General features: G+C 45.6%; 1 protein-coding gene across 1 annotated transcript in view; it reads right to left on the minus strand.

The window, feature by feature from the left end:
* ERO1A (endoplasmic reticulum oxidoreductase 1 alpha) overlaps nucleotides 1-23,407 on the minus strand; it is a 31,636-nt gene extending 8,229 nt beyond the window's left edge. Inside the window, exons 1-8 of the mRNA XM_065402914.1 lie at nucleotides 23,288-23,407; nucleotides 13,375-13,494; nucleotides 12,051-12,134; nucleotides 9,791-9,829; nucleotides 9,266-9,342; nucleotides 9,106-9,179; nucleotides 7,605-7,725; nucleotides 1,289-1,335 (exon numbers count right to left, since the gene is read on the minus strand). Of these exons, the coding sequence (XP_065258986.1) occupies nucleotides 1,289-1,335; nucleotides 7,605-7,725; nucleotides 9,106-9,179; nucleotides 9,266-9,342; nucleotides 9,791-9,829; nucleotides 12,051-12,134; nucleotides 13,375-13,494; nucleotides 23,288-23,407 (682 nt within the window). The remainder of the gene's footprint in view (nucleotides 1-1,288; nucleotides 1,336-7,604; nucleotides 7,726-9,105; nucleotides 9,180-9,265; nucleotides 9,343-9,790; nucleotides 9,830-12,050; nucleotides 12,135-13,374; nucleotides 13,495-23,287) is intronic.
* Between the last annotated feature and the right edge of the window lie 1,438 nt (nucleotides 23,408-24,845).

Genomic DNA, 24,845 nt, shown 5'->3' on the forward strand with positions numbered 1-24,845 from the left:
GAATAAATAGTGTTAGCAGTGTTTAAAAGCTTTCTATACGTGCATGATAGATTATCTCAAGCCGGCACAGTAAAGGTACAAGATGAGCAGAGTGCTTTGAAAGAATCTGACTAGGACGGAAGTAACTGCTACAAGGTATTAAGATCACTCCCAAGGGCTTTGGGGGAAGAAAAATGATCATGGGATTAGTAAGCACAGGACTGGAAGGTAGGTGACCTGCTTTCCTCTTTCCACCTCTGCCACAGACTTCCCACGTGACTTGGGTAAGTTATTTAGGGACCTATCCAAAGTCCATTCACGTCTAAGGGAAGACTCACATTGACCTCAATGGGTCAATCTTTGTGTACCTCATCTGCAAAATGGGGATTTCTCCACTTAACTTCTCATGTGAACAAGACAAAGCTGAAGTTACACATACAATACAATGAGAAGGCGGCACTCTTATTTTATTTTCCTTTGTCTATTTTGTCCGGCTACACTGCTCTTTGAGCTTACTCTCATTTTATTCATGTGTTAATCAAAGAATGAATTGCAGGAGCTTTTGCGGACAGAATTCAGATTCTCTTAAATCAAGTGACAAGTGAAAACCCAGTCCCTAGACTTTTCTTTTGCTAACTCCTAATATGGTGGAAATTAGTTGTCAACACGGATGCCTGGACTGCTGCAATTGGGCAAACGTTTTTTCAGGCTTTCAGAGCTAGCATGACCAAATCTAGTGGGTTAGATTTCAAACGAAGAGGAGAGAGGCGGGGTGGTCTAGTGAATAGGGTATTAGACTGGGTGTCAGGAAACCTGGGTTCTATTCCCAACTCTGCAACCGAGCGGCTGCGTGTCCTGGGTCACTTCACCTCTCTCTGACTCTGTTCTCCTTGCCACCCTTTGTCCATCTTGACTATTTAGATCATAACCCCTAGGGCAGGGTCCATCTCTTACTAGATGTTTGTAAAGAGGCTAATACAATGGAGGCCTTATTTCATAGGGACATTCTCAAATGCCCTTGGCAACTTCCAGTATAAAAATTGAGTGCCCATAAACCAATCCTGTTCCTAGTCAACGTCCAAGCTCACGTTGATTTCAATGGTGCCGACTCAGACCGTTTTTCCTGAGCGGTTACACACAAAAACATCCTCCCTCCGCAATGCCCTTTATGGTACACACACGGTTCTAGGCTTGATCTAAACTATTTTTCTTTTTAAATTCATAGAGCCAGCATAAATAGCTTTCATCATTACCGCCACCAAAACTCATGGGCTGCCAAATAGCTTAGTGGGACGAATAAATGACTCACCTCTGCCCGAAGCCAAGGGATTTAAAGGTCTTTCTATGGTCCGAGGCCTAAGAGACAAAATAATTTAAATAGGGAATATGTAACAGCCACTTGGCTCTGCAAAAACATTCATGAAAGTCAAACAACCCAGACTGGCGTTGAACTGTTTCCTCTGCCCATACAGATTTCAAGGTGGTGGCAACAGAAAAAAAAAGGAATTGTGCCCCGTTTGGATTTTCTTTTATGCATTACCAAAAAAAAAATCCTTTTGTTACGCTCTGATGTGCCCCACAACAGCAATCCCAGAACACAAGGAAATCGAAGCAAGACAGACAGGCCGGTGGTCAATCAACACATGTAATAACCATGAACCGGTTAAGTCAGCAACAGTCTGAACAAAACATAACAACAGTCCAAAGAGCAGGTATGTAGCAGCAGGCTTTGAGTAACCCCGCACACACCCAACGCTACTCACACCCAGGAGCAGGATCTAGAACACTGAGTTCAGGAAGCAATAAGCAGGAAGGCAAAACACCCACACACACATACATACAGTTTCCTTCTCTTCTCCCCGGAAGTTCAGCAGTACCTTGCCAGAGGCACCAGGTGATCCTGTAGGTTATACCTCAGATTCAGCTGAACTTCCCCAACTGGCCACATGACATCGTCACACACAGAAAGGAGTGTCCTCCTCCCTCTCCGTTCCCCTGTCAGCAGGCAGTATCTCTCTCGCTGGTTAACAACACATTCTCCGTGTGATAAACACACTCGCCACACTCCATACCCTGCAACCCGCAACATCATGCCATGAGTATCAAAAACGCTTCCAGACCCTTGCCTACCATACACCACGTGTCCAGGATAGAATGCATGGAGTCGTGCATGGATACGCTTTCTGAAACTCGCGTATTTCCTAGTCCCATCAGCTTTGAGGATGGCAAAGAGGTGGGATGAACCTTTTCTGTCAGCATAGACAAATTGGCCCTCATAGGTCAGCTGAAGAGATGATAGAAAGGGGTTTCTACAGGACATTCATGAGGTGTACTCCAAATATCCTATAAACCACGGGTAGGCAACCTGCGGCACGCCAGCCGATTTTCAGTGGCACTCACACTGCCCGGGTCCTGGCCACTGGTCCAGGGGGGCTCTGTATTTTAATTTAATTTTAAATGAAGCTTCTTAAACATTTTAAAAACCTTATTTACTTTCCATACAACAATAGTTTAGTTATATATTACAGACTTATGGAAAGAGACCTTCTAAAAACGTTAAAATGTATGACTGGCACGCGAAACCTTAAATTAGAGTGAATAAATGAAGACTCGGCACCCCACTTCTGAAAGGTTGCCGACCCCTGCTATAAACCATGACTCAAAAGTATGCGAGCTACACGCTTCTTCAGAGTCCGATGCAGTCTCTCCGCTATCCCATTTCCTTGCGGAGGGTACACAGCAAATTTATAACGTACTGTACCAATCCTCGCCAGAAAGCCTCCAAACTCTCGATACAAAGTGTCCCATGATCTGAAACAAGGCTCCCTGGTAGGCCAAACATTGCAAATTAAGTGCTTAGGCAAGAAACGAGCTCCTTTGAGGTGCCTTATGAAGTTATGAATGCAAAGGGGTAATGTCAGTAATACTCCATAACCGTCAACAGCGTGTAGCCACGCAGTGCAACTCAGGGGCCAATAATCTCTTACTGCAAGTCTCTGCCATGATGTGTCTATGACTACTGGTTTCAAAAGGGGCTGGAGGAGCAGTTGATCTATGCATTGTGCATGCTGAGCCTGTCTTCATCTGACGCTCAATGTCTGAGTGCAACCCTGGCCACCCAGCATCAATATGCATTTGTTCCTTCATGTGTAACTCTCAATGTCCTTCACGGGCCACATCTAGGATTGTTTGTCGCAACGCTGCTGGGACAATCACCTGGGCGTCTCTGCATACGATATGTTGAGTAGCACATGTCTTCACCATGAGCTCAGAACAAATTTTGTAGAATGTAGACAAAGTTCTCTTAAGGATCAGGTACATCCAAGCCGCCTGTACAGCATGTACCATCTTGCACAGTTTAGCATCCGTGGTCTGCCCTAGTTCAACGGGCAGATCTTTCAGTAAAAAGCATCGGGTGTACTTTGCTGTTTCTGCACACAAGGGCACCACCACAGCAGAATTTCTCAAATGAACATCAGCAAGCAAATGACGTCTTCCTTTGATACGCACCAAATTCAAGTCCTTCTGCTGCAACTGAAGAAACCACCGCTGAGTGTGAAGCTGCAGCAGGCCAATGACTTTATGATAGATTTGCCAAAGAGGCAAATGATCAGTTTCTAATGTAAAATGTCTCCCCACTAAGTAGGCTTTGAAGGGTAAAATAGCAAAACTCATGCCAAGAATTCTCGCTCCATCTGGGAATATTTGGTTTCCATTGGGATGAGAGTATGGGAGGCAAATATAACCAGCCATCCCTCCTGGATCAGAACTAGGCCCAGTCCCCAATTGCATGGATCAGACTGAATCACTACTGACTTTTTTGGATCAAAATAAGCATATGATTGGATACTACAGAGGGCCTGACTCAGGGTTTCAAAGGCCTGCTTTGCCTCTTCAGTCCAAACCAACCGGCCCTGGGTTAAACCCCACAGTGGCCTGGCAAAGGTACTAAAATGGGGCAGAGCATGACCACCTATGTTTCAAGGTAGGCAAAGGATCAAACGTAAACGGCTACCATCTGTGGGTAATGGTAGCAAAGCAACAGCTTGTAGCCCATTCAGGTGCCAGTTTCACACCATCGGCCGACACAGATCGCCCTAGAAAATCTACATCATCTTCTGCAAACCTGCACTTGGCCACATTCAACTTTATACCAGCTTGTTGGAGTTGGGTTAGCCCTGGTCCAGAACAGCATTATGCTCAGGAGGACTCTTAGCAACCATGAGAATGCCATCCAAATATCAACATGCAACCTAGATATTATCAAGGAGCTGAGACACCAGTCTCTGAAATACCTCCGGAGCAGAGACTCACCCAAAAGGCAGTTGTTGATAGCAGTACCTCCCAAATGACATGCTGAAAGTCAATAACAACTGCAAACTTTCAGCCACAGGTATTTGCTAATAACCAGATCGGTTATCCAACAGAGAGAAAATCTGGGATTTACTCAGCAGGTCACCTCTTTGAAGGTTGGCAATTGAAACTGCTCCCGTTTCACATACTTATTAAGTGCCCTAAAATCTGTGCACAGTCAAATGTCGTCATTCTTTTTGTGTCCGATCACCTTGGGAGGGGGCTCCATTTCCATAGGCCCTTCCACCTCCCGCATGATACCATTATCTTTCATGCGCTGCTTGGATCTTGTCCACAAATGCAGGAGGTACATGACATGCAGGTGATGCAAAGGGCATGGCATTTGAATCCAGCTGCAGAGAGTGCGTATATCCCATTGAGAGAACATCATCACCATTAAATAAATCCTGGTGTGTCTGAATGGTACATTGGGTATCCCCTTCTATTCTAGCCAACATAATCACACCCAAGGTGTCCTGTGCGAATTCCTGCATCATACCACGCTGTAAGCACAGATCACAGGACAACAATGGAACGGCATTCACAGCAGCATCTTTACCAACTTAAAACTTTGCAGCACAGGCTATGCCTTTGTAGAACACACAGCTCCACTCACTGTCTGCAAAGCATACAAATGCCAAGCTTTTCTCACCACTGTAGTGAGGCAAATAGCCAGATTATGAACTAACCCAGAGGGGAGAACATTAACTTCAGCACCCATCTCCACCATGCACTTCAGTGGTGAACCATTAATTTCTACAATACCGGATACCCGCTCCAGCACCTTGCCACACGAGAAGACTGTATCAAAGGAAACATCAAGGTCCCCAGTAAAGGCGGTCTCCTGCAGCTTCACATTTACAGTATTGTGAACCTATGTACCATGGCACACTAACTGAAAGTGTCCTTCCTTCCCACAAGCCCAGCACTTAGCAGTTGAAGCCAGGCAGGCAAGGAAACTGGCCAAGTGACCCTTACTACCACAGCAGAAACAGTGAGGAGCTGGAAACTTTCACGGCTGAGACCAGGGTGTGGGAGTAGGTAGTGCTGTACGACTCTGAGCGACGGAAGTAGAAGGAACAGCTGACAGTTTAAGTGTAGACCAGAGGTGGGCAAACTATGGCCCGCAGGCCACATCCGGCCCACGGGACCCTCCTGCCCGGCCCCTGAGCTCCTGCCCTGGGAGGCTCGCCCCCGGCCCCTCCCCTGCTGTTCCCCCTCCCCTGCAGCCTCAGCTCACGGCACCACCAGCGCAATGCTCTGGGCGGCGTGGCTGTGAGCTCCTGGGGCAGCGCAGCTGCAGAGCCCGGCCTGACCCAGTGCTCTGTGCTGCGCGGTGTGTGGCTGGCTCCAGTCGGGCGGCACGGCTGTAGCACCGCCAGCCACCGGTGCTCCAGGCAGCGTGGTAAGGGGGCAGGGAGCAGAGGGGTTGGATAGAGAGGAGTTCGGGGGGGGGGGTCAGGGGGCGAGGCAGTCAGAGGGCGGGGAACAGGGGGTTGAATGGGGGCAGGGGTCCCGGGGGGGCAGTCAGGGAACAGGGGGGTTGGATGGGGCAGGAGTCCTTGGAGGGTGTCAGGGGGCAAGAAGCGGGGGGGCAGATAGGGAGAGGGGGCCGGGCCACACCTGCCTGTTCAGGAAGGCACAGCCTCCCCTAACCGGCCCTCCATACAATTTCCAAAACCCGACGCTGCCCTCAGGCCAAAAAGTTTGCCCGCCCCTGGTGTAGACACGAGGGTAGCAGCAGTTGGAGACACAGAACCCTTTCAGGGTGAGCCCCCTCAAATGCTCCACTCTTAGCAACCGTGGCATCAAAAGCTAAGAGTTCTAGCATCTTTGGCCAAAAACCATTCACCCAGGAGGTCATTGGCTACACTAATCATAACGTCCCCAAATGCACAATCCTGGGCCTCCTGCTGCACACAACATGCAAACTCGCGTACGGTTTCGTTGGGCTGCTGGCAAACTTGAAAAAACATTTTCCTCTTTAGCAGAACAATCTCCAGTCCCAAAATACTCATTGAGGTGCTGCACAGCCACATCAAAGAAGGACTTGGGCTCCGGGAGTTCTTCATAAATATCAATGCCATCATGGCACTAAGCAGTTCTGCAGCAAAGGTAATCTAGCCACATCGGAGTGTTGCAGGATCTGCACATACTCTGTCTGGAAGTTTCAGAACTATCGCCAGTTAACAGGTGAAGAATGTGTAGGCAGCATGGGCCGCAGAATAGAAACACTTGTGGCCATAATGTTACACTCCTATATACCACAGAACAGCAATCCCGAATCACAGGGAAATCAAAGCAAGACACACAGGTAGGTGGTCAATCAGGACATGTAATTACCATGGACCAGTTAAGTCAACCACATTCTGAACAAAACATAACACTCCAATTGGAAGGTATGTAGCAGCAAGCCCTGAGTAACTTCACATAGCCAATGCTACGTGTGTGCGTGCATGCACACACTCACACAAAAACTGGAACTCTGAGTTCAGGACGCAGGAACCAGGAAGCTAACAGGAACAGCATGCAATAAGCAGGAAGGCAACACAACACGCACACACAAACACACCTTTGAAAAACCAGGAATGTCAAATCTGGTCTTGCCTAGTTTGCTGGAGGACTCAGACATGCCTACAGGGCTCTCTCAGCCTTTCACTAGAAGGAAGGGGTGACAAATCTTCAACAAAGCCATTAGCTCCCCACTGTACCAGTCCAACAAACACAGATTTAATGACTCTGGGGATGAGTCACCACAGTAGTTAATGGTGATGCGACTCCACTGAAAAGATTGTCCCAGATCCTCTCAGAGTTTCAACAATCCCCAGATTGTAGCAATCCACCTTCCAGCAGATGCAGCTTGGCCATGACTCCTTCAAGACCCATCAGTACCACCCAGTGAGTCAACCAGGATTAGTGGAGAGCAATGGGAAGGAATCCCTCTCTTCTGCAGCTGAAGACCCTGTCTGTGCAGGGTTCTTAGCCAGCCTGGGACCAAGGGGTGATGCTCAGATCCTACCATATGGCATTGCAGCAGCTGCCATGCCTTTAATCAGCAACAACATTGATTGGTGTGACCAGGAAAAAGATAGCTAAAAATATTACACACAAATCCTGAAGACAAGAATGGACATTTTCCAACAACCTTCACAGAACCTCCCCTACTTAAACAATTGTCTTAGAATTTGTGGGGGAAGTTTTTATCTGATCGAACATATTTGTGCGCAATGAGTAGTAACCAAAGCACACAGAGAGACTCTCAAACCACATACTTGAAACAGTTCTCCTCGTAAATGCTGTTCCAGATCTTCCAAGCCTCTGGTCCTTTGTAACCCGTGTAGCGTTCAGGATTCAGGAGTAAATCCACATACTCTGCATCAGGAGACTGTATATCTGTGAAGGGAAGGCCTTAGTTGAGGATAAAAGGAAGTGAAGAAACTACAAACTCAGGGCCAGATTTTGCCACCTTGATTCACACGGAGTAATACCATCTCCTTTGAATAGCCCCTAGGGGACCAGAGAGCAAGTGTGAAAAATCAGGACCCTTCTTTTTTTCGGGGAAGGTGGGGTATAGTTGCATATATAAGACAAAGCTCCTAATATCAAGACGTCGGCTCACCCTAGTAGCCCCACTGAAAGCAACAGGAATATATTGAAAGAGGAGTATTAAATGAGTAAGGTTTCAGAATCTGGCCCTTAACAACCAATATGTAGGCTACGTCTACACACAGCAAGGGAAGCTGTGACTGTAACACAGGTAGGTACACCCATGGTAGCTTTAATCTAGCTAGCACAGGTAACAATAGCAACATGGTCTTCAGCGCAGGCTAGCAACCTGAGCCTGTACCCAGAACCAGGGCACCGGGGAACGTTAGCCTATTGCTCCTCGTGCTGGCACAGGTGCGTCTACCTGTGCTACATTCACACCTTCATTTGCAGCATAGACACACCCTAACCTGTCTTCTAGTTTCAAGTTTGAGCCACACTGTGAATCCACTGAAAACCCTGAAAAATGAAAGTTAAAACCTGCGTGTCTGCTCGGAAACCTGAAACATTTGCGTTCCAAAGATAGTTAGTTGCCACTTTAATGAAACTGCAAAGATCAGCAGACATATTTTTACAGAAAGGAGCCTGCATTACACAGCACGTGTACATGCACACACCCTGTTACAGGGAGACAGTTTTCCAGGACTCAGTACTGCCAGCTGGAATGTTTCCAGGGGCAAAGGAGTCTATGAAGTACAGAGTATTTCACTTTCACTTAGTCTACACTTAAAAGTTAGGCTGACATAGCGTGGGATTCAAGGGGGTGAAAAATTTGCACCCTTGAGCACCGTAGCTAAGAAGATCTAACCCCCAGTGTAGACGGCGTAGAATGCTTCCATCACTCTAGCTACTGTCACCTATGGAGGTTGAGTTCCTACAAGAACAGAAAAACCCCTTCTGTGGCTATGGGAAACAGCACTACAGTGGCATAGCCACAGTACCATTGCTGTGCTGCTGAAGCACGCATAGTGTAAACATGACCTTTGTCTGAACCATTACAGAGTTAAGGAATATGGAAAGTCACGTTTACCACTGCAGCAAATTTGACAAGGGATCGTTCTTCTTGCATCTCTTCAAAAAAAGTACAAATAAAGTTTAAACACAAAGAATTCAGACTTACTAGTATATTATTCCACAGCTTAAATTTTTACAAAGATTTCAGACTTTGCAATCAGCCTTTGTTTAAATATTGTCACAAAATCATTCACACTAGACAGAGCCTCATACCATCAGCTTCACAAAAGTTGTCTGAAGAATCTTCATGCTGGGTCCACTGAAGCATGGCTCGCTGGGTTTCCTCACTACAGAGAATAAAAAGAGACAGTTTGAGAGTCAATATTAATTTTTCTTTATGACAAACGTAATGATTTATTGAATGAAATTATACCTCAAAGATTCATTAACGGCGCCAAGTCTCTTAGCCTCCTCACATTCTCCAACATGTTTACTGGCTTCTTCTGAATACTAGAAGGCAAAGAGGAAATAGCTGATTTTCTGCATTTAAAATCCTTCCCCACATCCATTAAAGTATTTGGTCTGATTTTCAAAGGTGCTGAGCACCTAAAGCTCACAATTGTCTGTCAACATTTCATCTTCACCTGTATTTCTACAAAAGGTGCAGGGTATTTGAAGATGTTTAGAGGCCCATGCGATTGTGGTGATAATTTTGGATTTCACCTCAAAAGTCCCCAGTGGCAACTTCTGAAACTCCAAGAACTTAGTTGTTTTGAATGGGAAGTCGTTTTCTGAGCATTGTGACATTAAAAAGGGGCAATATTCTAAACCGCAATTGTCAGGAAGAACAGAGATTATTTGGGTGGTACACTTGATGTCAACCTGATTAGAGAGGTTTGTATCAGCTGTAGTGAAATATAACAGTCACAAGTCATACCATTCATACAGACACACATACCTTATAGCTTGCAGATTCAGTTCCACCAGGGACTTCGTTCTGAAATGCAAGATATAAAACTGAGACACGTTTTATCCATCGTGCTGATGTGGTCTTCTAGTCTAATTTCAGGAAACATTAGGAAACGGCCCAAAAATCTTTCAGTAAAATTAGTTAGAGGGGCAACATGGTTTTAGGATTAAGGCACTGGACTGGGATTCAAGAGATCTGGGCTCAATTCCTGACTCCTCCCTAGATTTCCTGTGTGATTCATAGATTCCACAACCAGAAAGGACCATTGTGATCATCTAGTCTGACCTCCTGTATAGCGCAGGCCATAGAGCTTCCCCAAAATAATTCCTAGAGCAGAGCTCTTAGAAGAACATCCCACCTTGATTGAAAAATTGTCAGTGATGGAGAATCCACCACGACCCTGGGTCAATTGTTCCAAAGGTTAATTACTCTCACGGTTAAAAATGTACATCTGATTTCCAGTCTCAAATTATCTAGCTTCAACTTCCAGCCTTTGGATTGTGTTATATGTTCTCTGCTACAATGAAGTGCCCATTATTAAATATTTGTTCCCCATGTAGGTAGGTATAGACTGTAATCAAGTCACCTCTTAACCTTCTCTTTGTTAAGATAAATATATTGAGCTCTTTGAGTCTATCACTATAAGTCATGTTTTTGATTCCTTTGATCATTCTCATGGCTCTTCTCTGGATCCTCTCCAATTTATCAACATCCTTCTTAATCGTAGGCATTTCCTTTAGGGTCTTATTCTCATTTACATTTAGGCTCCTCTCTGCCACCATAGTAGTGTAAGGGGGCTTAGCGTACACCAGAATCAGGCCCCAAGTCTCTTTAATAATGCTTGCTTTCTTATCCCATAGGGATTCTGGGAGGCTAATTCATTAACATTTGTGAGGCACTCAGATATTATGGAGGAGAGTGCCACAGAAAAGCCAATAAGTAATTAATATTAATGTTGTCTTTTTGGGAGGAGGGGGAAGAAGGAAGAGGAAATTAGCCAAATGTAGCAGAATACACAGTATGTGTGAGTGGGTGATAATTCTTCCTGAACTAGCATGTTTTAGGGTTACATCAGCTGGTATATTTCCTGTTAATCAGGCCTCCCCACCTCTATATTTGAGATGTTACAACATGGCTATCCAGGGAAGAAAACCCAATTCTCTTCCTAGGCAAGATGACTGAAATGCACACTGTGCTTTTTAAGGATACGTGAAAATTAACTATAGTGACACGGAAAATATAATCTAAATAGGGTCAGCTCATACCAGGCAGCCTTCTACCTTTAGAGTACTATATTCTTTTGACTGCTTTCATCCAGGATGGATTTGATTTAAATCAAATGGATTTAAATCAGGTTTTAAATCACTAGTCAGGAAGACTCGATTTAATCATGGTTTTCGACATAAAAGTGCATTCTTGTTGGTTGTTACAACCTTAATACATATTCTTCACAACTCAGGGATAGATGTAGGTTTCATTTTTAGAAGGTACACACTATACATTTTTAAACAGTGATATATTTTGAAAACTTTTCAGATTAGTTTTACAACTATATCAGAAAATGAATGATTGTTTGGTTATTTCATTTACTAAAAGTAATTAAAGCAGATATTTATGAAGTCTTTGGGAGGTGAACTATCTCCAATTCAACAGGTTAATCATTAATATTTGGAGGATTTTCTTGCCATGCTGTATTAGGAGGAGAACATCACCAGACAGACGTTAACATTTTTTTATTTAACTAAAACAACGTTATGTATTCTGGATTTTTTTCTTCAACAGCAAACATATAATATTTTAACAAAAAAGCTTATGTCCCTCGCTTTTCACATTTATCTCCAGACTTCTCCTCCTTGTCCAGATCTATTCCGCCCCCAACAATCTTCTATTCACGGAACTTTTTGAAACTCTGCACTTATCTATATAAGCCTGATCAGAGAGCTACAATTGTGTTAGCTACAGTAAGCAAAAGCGTGGATTGCTGTCCTCTGCTCGTCCTCTGTAAAGATTGGCAAGAGAAGAAACAAGTTACTGTGGCCCAGATTTGTAAAGGTATTTAGGTATTGCTGTGCACAGCCTTGCAACACTTAGCCGATTTAGGAGCTAGGACTCATTTTCATTGACAGTCGATGTGATTTTGGCTCCTAAATGCCTGAATCCCTTTTGAAAATGAGACTTAGGTGCTGGGCACAGCAACAATGCCTAAATACCTTTACAAATCTGGACCCAAATAGATTCGTGTACTTACAGATGCACAAGGCTTTACTGCGCAGTCTCTTATCCCACAGTGACTGCTGTCATTCCAAAGAGGGCAAGGTTTCTTTAGGTTTACCTATAAAGAATTGTATATAAAAAATAATTACATATTATACAAATCCACATAACCAAGCCAATTATATGAACCACGGCCTAATTTAATAACACTTGTTACCTTAGAAGTAGATCTAAGCCATAACTTTTGTAATAATTCTCATTTAGGGTGTAACTCAGCACACAGCAATTCACCCTTTTATAAGAGCTTGAGTGACGCATGGCCCATGCTCTGGCTTTCTACACAGGAGTGAACTTCACCATTGGTGAAAAGATTCAGGATAAACTTTTGTACTTCTCTCTCACACGAAAAATGTTTTCAGTTGCGGTGACCTTACAGATCACATTAAAGATTTCAGACGTTTGGTAGCGCACTTCTCAGGGCATTTCTTAGGTGCTCCTGGGCGTAGAGCAGATTCTCAATTACCCCCTTATCTGCCTCAAAATATCAACCTCCAAGTCGTGCTCTTCTAAACAACCCTAACATGGAATGATTTTTTTTAAAACAGTAATAGACAAAACTACAGCCAAATACTCAAACACTGCCTCATGTTTGACTCCCCTGGTAGAAAGCTTTTTTAAAGCACAAATGGCCAAATTCTGCACTCACTTCCAGCCAGTGCTTAAATTTGTAATGAAAGAGGTGCCGGGGCTCAAGCAATTTTTTTACATTCATAACTGATGCAGCAAGCCCAGAGGTGCTGGGGCTATGCGCTGCCAAACCTAGAAGTGCCAGGACTGCCTTGGCACAAATTCAGCACTGCTTATATTCATGCAACTCCAGAGAGGTTATGGGTGTAACTGCAGGCAGAATTTGGCCTGTCAAGGATCCATTTAATAAGAACTGGATAGAAGTTATAATGACCAATTCGCTTGGTCTTGTTAAACGCCTCTTCGTGCGTACAAACAAAATATTGGTCTCACTGCACAGCTTTTGCCCCAGCAAATATTTTCCACACTTCACCTGGCATAAAAACCACTTCCTTGCTCTACCACTAAAGCCTTTAAGGGAAAAAATAATGCTTCAGAAGCAATTCTTAAAACTTTATATAATTTATTTGAAGACTATGTTGCCTCAAATTAAGAGTCTCCGAATAGTATGAAAGCCTGAATTGTTATGATCATGCGCCTAAAAAAAGAATACGTGAATTAAAAGATAATTGATCATTTATATGGAGATTTTAAAAAAAACCAAACACACACTACTTATCTAGTCCCAGCGTATTTTTGGCAATGAATATAATTTTCTAATATGAAAATACCTTGTAATGTCTGAAGTAGTCACTTTCCAGAAGTTTATTTAATCTAGGAAAAAGCTTGTTGTTGTTAAATGTATCTATGGTTTCAACATCACAGGTGCAATCATCTAAGTAACCAGTGACCTGTTGAATAAAAAATAAAATATGATACATAATATGAACAAAATACAGGATCTATTTTTACGTACAGTGCACAGTATTTAATACTAAACTGTCTTCCCAGACTTTTCCTAAGAGGCTACCAGATAAGGAGGTTAATTAGAATTAACAAGCATTCAACCCTGCTGTACTGGCTTGGTATTTCCTATTTTTTTAGACACAGCTTTGAGAACTGTCTTGTGCCTTTTGCAATATATCTTGGTGTCTGTAAATCTCTGTGGAGGAATGCCCTTTCTCCAAAACTTATTCATAGTTGGCGTATTGCTGAAGAGCTGATATTTCATGAATACTTCACTCTTTTTAAAAAAATCTTAGATTCTGATTGAAACATTTGACTAAGTTGTACTATTACACATACACTCTTGCCCTGTCTACAAAGCACACATAAATACACTCCTTTGGCCACATACATTGTATATGTACAATATTAGGGCCTGATCCAGCAAGATGCTGAATGCCCTGAACTTTAACAGAACTATACCAATGGCAATTGCCTACCTAGGTTCTTACAGGACAACAATCCCTGTAGCATCTCGGGGTTGGAAGGAGTGCCAGTCCCCTGCATCAAGACCAATTAAGCAATAACAATACCACCATCAGAACTCACAACGGCCAAAATAAAGTCCCATTAAACCACTTTATTAAACTGGTTTTGGGAATTGTGTTGCTGCCATTTAGCTGATTTAATCGGAACTGGACAAAATGTGATGGAATCTCTTCAGCTATCAATGACAGAGATCCAAGAAAACATTAATGGTAAATCTATTTTAAAAAGCCAACGTTTCTTGCATCATTCCAAAGCAACTCAGTGGGCTGTTGTTGTTGAGTGCTTTTTTAAGACCGCACGAGAAGACAGATTCATTTGTGGTCTTACTGCACGCAGATTGCTGGCTCAAAGAGGAAGTTGCACAATGTCAAATAAGTAGACAGAGTAGGAAGTGAACAACTCAGTGTTCAAACACCTGAGCCAGAAGTACTCTCAGCACTCAACCCTTTACATTATGTTGGTGACTTAGATTGGATTTTGACACATCAGCCCAACATAGAGCAATGTGGCATTATCCAGTGCTGGGTAATATTACAGTTTTGGAAATTCATGGACTTAAGACCAAGAAGGACTTTATTTAAATATATATATTGGTTTATGAAGTGAATATCCACAGGAAGTTTGTTACAGTTTATTATAATAGGTTCCCTTGACCCCGTCCTTCAACACCTATCAAAAATAGTAGAAATCTATAGCACATAACCATTTACACCCACAGACAAAATATTAGTTCAGTCTCCAAAATTTCTGATCTTGTCAAATCTCAGCTCCCTCTTCATTGCACTGGAAGCAAAGCTACAGGCAGAGGCAAAAGGAGAGGATAGTGGAAAACAGAGGATCCTTACAGGCGTCAGGGTCGGTGACAGCTAACTGTAAACTTGTAATGGTGCTGTTCTAGTGATTGCCAGGGGGTGACAGGAATAATACTCAAAGGCTGGTCCACACTAACCCCCCACTTCGAACTAAGATACGCAACTTCAGCTACGTGAATAATGTAGCTGAAGTCGAAGTACCTTAGTTCGAACTTACCGCGGGTCCAGACGTGGCAGGCAGGCTCCCCCGTCGACTCCGCGTACTCCTCTCGCGGAGCAGGAGTACCGGCGTCGACGGCGAGCACTTCCGGGATCGATTTATTGCGTCTAGACAAGACGCGATAAATCGATCCCAGAAGATCGATTGCTTACCGCCGGACCCGGAGGTAAGTATAGACATACCCAAAGAGAAGCAAGGAACAAAGTAAATATGGAGATATATAGACAGCAGAATATTATTTGTTGTTGTTTTCAAGGACTTCTTGTTAATTCTCTTCTCTCACTCGCAAGTAAGTAATTCACAGTCTTGGTCTTTATTTTTAAGGCACTCATCAGTTCGGGCCCAGGATACCTAAAGATCCGGGATGAGAGCTACAGAAATAGGTCTGCTCCTCAGGCCCAAAAGAACTGTGCAAAGTAGGGTAAATCTCCTCTGTTTGGGGAACCGAACTTTCTCAGGGGCTGATCCCAGACAGTGGAATGAAATCACACAGGAGCAAAGTACCACCACAAACCTTCCTACATTCCACTCCCAGGGAAGGCACACTTCTTTGACCTGCCTTCTCTGGGACAAACACGGAGCAGCATAGACACCTATCAAATTATTTTTTAAAATATACATTTAAAAATTATTGTTGAGAAAGGGAAGAAGGAAAGAACGAGCCAGGCAAGAGATGCTAGTCACCTCCCTTGAAGACTTCTGTAAGGCATTCTGATAACTATGTGAAGGCCATATACAAATCTGAACAGAATAGTGCTAATCACCACTGGGGCAATTAAACACCTTCTTGCTCCCTTCCGCCCACCCCCAAAGGGGGCAGGGGGCAACGGCAATGGAACACTTTCCTCCTAGATAGTGGTTAAACAAGGAAAGAAAGAATGGATGGAACAATTAACACCCTTCGCAAAAAGCTGCAGATGACTGACTTTGCAATGGCTTAGTCTGCTGGCTGAGGAAAAAGGAGCGCAGTCTCCAGACCTGAATCTCTTCTATTGTGCGTCAGTACTGTGGAATCAACTCCTTTAAAGAAATCATTTGGGCAACCTGGACCACAATCAAGGCTTGCTGAACTCAATGGAAAGGGAAGTCTACATTACCATGCTAGCACTCCTGCTTCCCCATAAACAATCTAGTTTTGTTACAAAACTATGGTTCTATGTTTGGTTTTGGAGTCTCCTGTTTTACAAAGCAAACCTAGTACTATTTCCTACACCTGACCTCATGTTTTCAGTATAAACATTGACATTTCCAGCCCTACATTTCTACGATTCCGTAATTGGGAAACTGAAGGGGTTTTGTATTGCAATGGCTGTAAAATTAAGAGCTCAGCAATTAAGTTTATCACTAGGCTGACACCCAATTAAAAAAAATTAACTGACTAATCCCTAGTCTACACTCATTTCTGTTTCAAAATCCTCATTGCTACTGTCTGGAAATATTGCATTCTTCAGTTAAGCCAGGGAACGCGCTGCACTGTGATCCAGATGGCTGTTCAGCGCTACTGTGGTGCAAATCTGGGCGGCTAATGATTCATGTACACTAGAAAAAGGTTCCATTCTGAGAACACGTTGGTCCTGCTGGCATCCTTGAAAAACATGGAATATCTGCACGCGGAAGGGCTTCAAGGGGCATCCATGCCAAACACTGCTGGGATTAGATTTGCTTTCACTGATTCAGCTGGAGCGGTTTTGATCTGCAGCGTGGATGGCAATAATACCAGCATGGATGGATGGCACTACCACTGTGCAGACAGTTCTCCTGGGCACTGACTGTCTTTTGAAACAGCCCAGATTCCGCTGCTTCTGGGAGCTGCGGTACAGGAAGCCGGCGAGCATTGCAAGTGGGTTTAGAATAGCACGAGGGAAAAGACAGGCCACGCAGAGGGTTCAGGACAATTCAGCATGGCTAGTGTAGGCACATGGAACTCCTCGTGCCACTGACAATTCCCATTGATTTAATACACTCAGGAATTCACCCTTTGTGCTCCACCCCAGTTCTAGCCTCCCAGTTAGGAATGGTTCAGTTCTCAAGCATACACATGGCCTAACAGGCACTACTGGCCTGCTTACCTACCACTGCCTCCCTTCCTGAGGAGCCAAAGGCTGGAGACAATGTAAAGGGAGACAGAACAGGAGCCAGTGAAGCCAGGAAGCCTCCAAGATGCTGAAGCCTGAGACACCAGAGGTCCCAGAGAAAAGAGCTACCGAGCACTGAAAGTCAGTGTGTGTGATCCAAGTCTCCTAGAGGAGTGAAGCAATGCTACTGGTGTAAGGAGAAATTAGTCTTATTGGGACCTAAGGCTTCCATTTCACTTTTGCCCTGGCTAAGCTGACCTGCTCTAGAAAGTCTAGAAATAGCCAAGATCAAAATGCAAAGTCCAGCCAGGAAACACAAGATTACACCTCTGGTCTAGCGTAATTCCAGAGTTACAACGTTCCTTATAGGTTCTTATATGGACATACATCACTGTATCAATGTCTTTCCCTGCTGCTTTAGGCCCCTTAGCAGAAGCCGTAATGTTCTTTATTTAGATATCTACAGCGCCTACTGTCATGGCAGCGACGTCTTAATTATAAATATGTTGACAACATATGCCACACACTACGTGACATCTTTAAAAAATAAATATTTATCTGGAACAGTTGTTTAAGATGAAACACACAAGCTGATATACTCACAAACATGAGCCATGTGCTTCATTGTTCATAGGACTCGCCGAGCTGAACAGTTGGGTTTCCCTGAGCCCAGAGGCGAGGGCTGGTTTTGCCCAAGCGAAAGGAGGGAACACTAAAGCTATGGTGGAGCCAAAGACGGAAGGGGTGTGTAAGCATGACATGAGGCAAGAGGGCAGGGCTGGTTTTGCCCAACTACAAGATAGCAACACTAAAGCTATGATGCAGTCGCAGCTGGCAGATACAAACATTCCAGACAATATGAGTGGCCCAGATTCTTGAGGAAGTTTGGGGTCTTCTTGTGAAGGAATGCAGCTGGAACTCAGTATGCATGTCTAATTAACTCTCTAAAACTAATGTATCGGCATGGCATGTGTACCTAACACAGCCATTAGATCACTGCAATATTTTGGTACTAAACCCCATCAGATAAAAATCTTACTATATTTCCCTTGCTTTTGTTCTTCCTCCTTCATTTCATCTCCCTCCTTTCCCTCATCTAGTTCTTCACTCTGTTCTGCAATTGTCCTCTCTGCTCTATCCTCTACTTTCTTCCCCCATGTCTGGTTTGCTCCCTCCTCCCTCGCTTTCTCTCGGTCACCCCCTTCCTTTTCATTGCCCAGTCCAACTCCCATTTAAGTCAGTGCAAAGACTCCCACGAGCTTCCAAGGTAATGAAATCAGGGTGTGTGCGTCTTCCTCCCCCTGCTGCCACCTGTCCCCAGCCCAGCTGTGGAGTGGGGAAGATGGTGACACATTACCCTGCCATCCCCACCTGCAGCCAGAACAGGAAGTGGGATCCTCTCAGAGGATGGAACGAGGAGCATCTTTTAGCCTGTAGCAGCAGCCACCCTGGTTCCCACCTCCCAGCTCTCCCTGCTTGTGGTACTCCACTCAATTTCGGGATCAACTCACTATTTTTTGTGAGTTGGCAGCTCACGGCCAGAGGCAGATCTTCAGTTATGGAGGCTCCTAAGCCCAGTTTCTGCCACAGTGGCTGTACACTGGGATCCAGTTAGTCCTTCCCCTCCCACTCACCTCATCCAGGTGACTCCTATATGACGTGAGGGCCAAGACTGGGCTTGTAGGGCTCTCACGTTAGCCTCACTGGTAGCTCCAGGAGCAAGGTGCAGAGCTGTGCGGTCAGCAGTATCTCACCTATTGAGTTCCCTGGCAGCATCTCACACTGTGGAGACTGAAGTTGCGTCAGGTGACATTTCAGAGTGTATGTGTGCTGTAGGGAGCTGCAACTGCCAATAGAGTTAGAAGATGCATCCCAGTTTTGCTCCCCAGATGGCACTATGGAGACATTTTGAGTGTCGGTAGGTATGAATTCCTGCCTCAGTGGTCGGGGCAGGGCTTGAAAACACAAACTTAAAGAGCATCTTCTCCTAGCCCATTGCTTGGACCACCCCACCCCTTCTTTGCCTTCCTCCACTTGTTCCCCCTTCTGTCTCTTTAAACACAAGCTACTTGTCTTCACTTGCAAGGCCTTTCACAGTCTACTCCCACCCTACCCATCATCTCTTACTCACTACCGAAATGTCTATTTCACACCTTCAATTAGACCATGATGTCAGCCTCAATCACCCGCTCATTAAATTTTCAAATAGGAACCCTGCTGCCCCTACTGCTTGGGAAGAACTCCCCAAAGACATCCGCAAAGCCCTATTATTCTCCCCCTTCAAATCCTTCCAAAAAACTCTCCTTTGCTGTGTTGCCTACCAAAAACTTGACAGCTGTACGTGTGCTGATACCACGCCCAATCACACTGATCAATATTGTCTCGCTATTTCCTTGACTTCCTCTGTCTGTCTGTATCCATCTGTTGTCTCTGGTCTTATACTTAGATTGTAAGCTCTTTGGGGACCATCTTTTTGTTCTGTCTCTGTCCAGCACCTAACACATGCTGAGTTCTTGGTCTGTGACATTAGGCATTACCATAATACAAAAAAAAAAAATAATAAAAAGGAAAGGAACGTGAGTTAAAAATCTGTTCAAGGAGCAAAGGATCAGATATTCTTGAGGCCCAACTTCTCACATTTTCTATTATGGCCAGGTACCAAACTGACCAAAAACAAAACAAAAAAAAACGCTTATGTTATTTGAATAACCTTCATTTGCCTAACTGCACAATGTTTGACCAAAATCCAGGTTGCCCTTCACCAAACAGCTGCAGTGTTTCCACAAAGCAACTACACAGGTCTGTAAACAACATTTGTGCAGTAAGTTGCTGGGAGTCCACAGGGAGACTTGATTAATGATTGATTAAAGCATATAATGCATCATAAACAAAAATATCTGAGTGGAGGATGAGCTGTTTGTAAAGTTATTGGAACGGAGATCTTGAAATGATATTTAGTGCTAATGAGACAGATGGTAAAGCAGCAACATTATGTGAAATTGTTAAGTTGTTTTTGGTTACACAGGGCCATTTCTGATAACCAAGTTTCAGAACTGGGTAGTGGTGGCCTTAATGTAAAGGAACTGTAACGTAGCTGTCAAAAAAGTTAGGCCTCAATCTCCCCCATGGGGAGCCTCACTGAAACCAGCCCACGTGGAGCTCATTGCAGAATCAGGACCTATTTGGTCCAGCATCTGAAATGTTGTGAGTGCTAGTTTTATCTTAAGTCTGTACCAACATCCCCAAGGTCATCCTATGCCATGTCTGAGCTAATGGGGACATACAAGCTATTCTCTTTCCTTATACAACACACTGTCAGCACGTAACCAAACCCCTGTTTTGTGAAGGTGATAAAGTTCGGGATACCTCGATTATGAACAATGCTATTAACAAAACAAATTATATTCTAAAAGAAAAGGCAGCAGAAAAAAATCTGGCTTTAGAGAGCTCAGATGCACAAGTTATAGTGCCAACCGTTCCCACCCACAGGAAAAAGAAAAGAATAAGCATTTCAGTGTGCCTATGCAAAGCACTATTCTACGTCTGTCCCATACGGTGGTACTTGCTTTTCATTAGACTTGTACTTGTGTGAATTAATGCCTCTTTCTCCCAATCGCTATTCAGTCTCTATGGTTATATATTATATATAAAGAACTGAATAACATTTTTTTTTCTTTATCAGCAGTACATGTCTGACATCTGAATATCAAGTCTGTGGGCTTTGAGATCCACAACCGGAAGAGGCTATGTACATGAAAATGATTATTAACCCAATGTTAATAATTGGGTGCCAGTTGTGCAACTCCATAGTTCCCATTTCCCACTTCCTTTTTTATAGATGGAAAAGAAAGAGGAAGTTAACACAAAACCTATTATTGTCACATTGAGGTTACAAGGTTTAAACATGGGTCAGAAAATGAAAGTGTTAAATATTTCATTGCAATTTTAACTCATCTAGGCCCCAAATCCTGCAAATGAGCCAATAAAGAACCCACCGAAGTCGGGGATTCTGCGTGGGGTCCATTCATATAATTGCAAGATCTGGTCCTTACGTTGCACATACATGGTTGCTGTTTAGGCTGTTAAATGTATCGCTTAAACACAGCAGGACCGATCCTCAGCTGGTGTAAGTCAGCATAGCTTCACTGAAGTTAACGGAGCTACACTGCTTTACGCCGGCTGAGGATCTGACCCAGCATATGCAATGTGGAAGAGTTAACATTGCAACAAAAACTTTATTATGCATTTACAGTCTTAAGATTGGATTTTATATTTTAATCTCTTCTACAAGAGAGGCTTGTACACAGGACAAATCTCAAAACCTGTCAAAATCTCTCTCTCCTGAATGTCAGAAGCATAAGGAATAGTTCCTGACCCCAGGGAATGTGACAAGTGAGAAACAGGACAGACAGGAAGATTTCACCCTCAGATACTATAGTGATGCACATCCTTGAAATACCTTAGACCAGTCAATTATTTTTTTGCCAAGGTCCAAATTTCTTGGTCAAGGTATAGTCAAGGTCCAGACTTCAGAGAAAATAGTAAAAAACAATAATAATAAGTAAGTAAAAAGATTTTGGGGTCCGTTCAAAAGCATCTGGCGGTCGAGATTTGGCCCGCGGTCCCCCTATTGACTACCCCGGCCTAAGGACTATAAATGAGCCTGCAAAGTATACTGTCCCTCACCCCCTGATGATGGATCCCTCCAGCTCAGGGAGGAGACACACTGGCAGCAGGGCTGTATGGGACAGCATATACTGCTGCTGGCCACGCTGTGCCTATGGTTTCATAGTGTCATAGATTCCAAGGCCAGAAGGGACCATTGTGATCACATAGTCCAGCAGTTCTCAAACTGTGGGTTGGGACCCCAAAGTGGGTCACAACCCCGTTTTAATGGGGTCGCCAGGGCTTAGACTTGCCTGCCTGGGGCTGAAGCTTTGGGGCTTTGGCTTTGGCCCCCTGGCCTGGGGAGGTGGGGCTTGGCTTCCCCCCCCCAGGTGGCTCAGGCTTCAGCCCCCCTCCCGGGGTCCTGTAATAATTTTTGTTGTCAGAAGGGGGTCGCAGTGCAATGAAGTTTGAGAACCCCTGGCCTAGTCTGACCTCCTATATAGTTCAGGCCAGAGAACGCCCCCAAAATAATTCCTAGAACAGAGCTTTTAGAAACACAATCCACCCTTGACTGAAAAATTCTCCGTGATGGAGAATCCACCACGACCCTTGGTCAATTGTTCGAACAGTTAACAGAGACCTTCAAACTCCAGCACTGCCAAGCCAGCCCTAACCCTCACACAGTTCTGGAGACCCACCCTTCACGACATAGGTTAAGGAGGAGATTAGTGAGTGCCCAGGAGGGATACAAGGAGGAGACACTGCAGAACTGGAATTAATTTGCAACCTGGACACCATCAAATTAAGCCTGAATAAAGACTGGGAGTGGACGGGTCACTACAAGAACTAAAAAAAAACAACTAATTTCCCCATGCTAATTTGCCCTACTGTTACTCTCACCTTCTTGTTAACGGTTTGAAATGAGCCACCCTGATTACCACTACAAAAGTGATTTTTCGTCCTGTTGATAATAGCCCACTTTAATTGACTTGTCTCAACCCCCCACTTGGTAAGGCAACTCCCATCTTTTCATGTACTGCTATATATATATATATATATATATATATATATATATATATATATATATGCTCTAATAAATTTGTTAGTCTCTAAGGTGCCACAAGTACTCCTGTTATTTTTCCAAATAAATGTGTTAGTCTATAAGGTGCCACAAGGACTCCTTGTTGTTTTAGGGAGGAGACAGATAGGGGAGGATGTGACAGGTGTGGGGATAGAGAAACATGCAGACAACAGGAGTGTGGGGATGGGGGGTAGAACACAGACACTGTGACAGACACCGCGGGGAGGCGCAGATGGGGGGAAAGGGATGGACAGACAGACACCGGGGAAAGAGGGGGTGGGGGGAGAGGACAGACGGACGGCCACCTGGGGGAGGCGCAGAGGGGGGGAGAGGAGGGACGGCCACCGCGGGGAGGCGCAGAGGGGAGAGGACGGACAGACGGACACGAGGGGCGCACGGGCCGGGGGCTCTCACCTGGCAGAAGCACCTCTGCTCCGCGGAGCCCGGCAGCGGCTGCCCGGCGGCCGCCCTGGATCCCAGCCCCGCCGCCCCGAGCAGCGCCAGCAGCAGCCAACGCAGGTCGCAGCGGCTCATGGCGCGTGTGTGTGCGGGGCTGCCCGGCGCGCGGGACTAGACCCGGCCGGGCGGCCCCGCCCCGCTAGGCGCGGCCGGGATTTCCCGGCCGGGAAGCTGCGGACGTGCGACGCGGCCCGCACCCGGGCCCCGGCCTGACCTGGCCCTGCCCCATTGGAGGAGCCGGGTGCGGGCGGCCCGCGGTGATGCGTCCCCGGGGCCCGCCCATCCCTGCGCGGCAGCGGGACCACTCCGCGCCCAGCCCACAGCCCCTGCACCCGCCCCGAATCGTGCCAGTGCCCGTGGGCCGGGCCAGGCCAGCGAACCAGGCTGCACTCGGATCTGCCAATGCACCAGGCCCTGGCAACACCCAGTGCACCAAAGTGTGCCATGCACCAAACCATGGCAACACCCAGCTGTGCCAATGCACCAGGCCCTGGCAACACCCAGCCATGCCAATGCACCAGGCTGCACTCGGATCTGCCAATGCACCAAGCCCTGGCAACACCCAGTGCACCAAAGTGTGCCATGCACCAAACCATGGCAACACCCAGCCATGCCAATGCACCAGGCTGCACTCGGATTTGCCAGTGCACCAGGCCCTGGCAACACCCAGTGCACCAAAGTGTGCCATGCACCAAACCATGGCAACACCCAGCTGTGCCAATGCACCAGGCCCTGGCAACACCCAGCCATGCCAGTGCACCAGGCTGCACTCGGATCTGCCAATGCACCAAGCCCTGGCAACACCCAGTGCACCAAAGTGTGCCATGCACCAAACCATGGCAACACCCAGCTGTGCCAATGCACCAGGCCCTGGCAACACCCAGCCATGCCAATGCACCAGGCTACACTCGGATCTGCCAATGCACCAGGCCCTGGCAACACCCAGCCATGCCAATGCACCAGGCTACACTCGGATTTGCCAATGCACGAGGCCCTGGCAACACCCAGCCATGCCAATGCACCAAAATGTGCCATGCACCAAACCATGGCAACACCCAGCTGTGCCAATGCACCAGGCCCTGGCAACACCCAGCCATGCCAGTGCACCAGGCTGCACTCGGATCTGCCAATGCACCAAGCCCTGGCAACACCCAGTGCACCAAAGTGTGCCATGCACCAAACCATGGCAACACCCAGCTGTGCCAATGCACCAGGCCCTGGCAACACCCAGCCATGCCAATGCACCAGGCTACACTCGGATTTGCCAATGCACGAGGCCCTGGCAACACCCAGCCATGCCAATGCACCAAAATGTGCCATGCACCAAACCATGGCAACACCCAGCCGTGCCAATGCACCAAAATGTGCCATGCACCAAACCATGGCAACACCCAGCTGTGCCAATGCACCAGGCTACACTCGGATCTGCCAATGCACCAGGCTACACTCGGATCTGCCAATGCACCAAAATGTGCCATGCACCAAACCATGGCAACACCCAGCCGTGCCAATG

This window comes from Emys orbicularis, chromosome 4, assembly GCF_028017835.1.
Source record: "Emys orbicularis isolate rEmyOrb1 chromosome 4, rEmyOrb1.hap1, whole genome shotgun sequence".
Classification (NCBI taxonomy): domain Eukaryota; kingdom Metazoa; phylum Chordata; order Testudines; family Emydidae; genus Emys; species Emys orbicularis.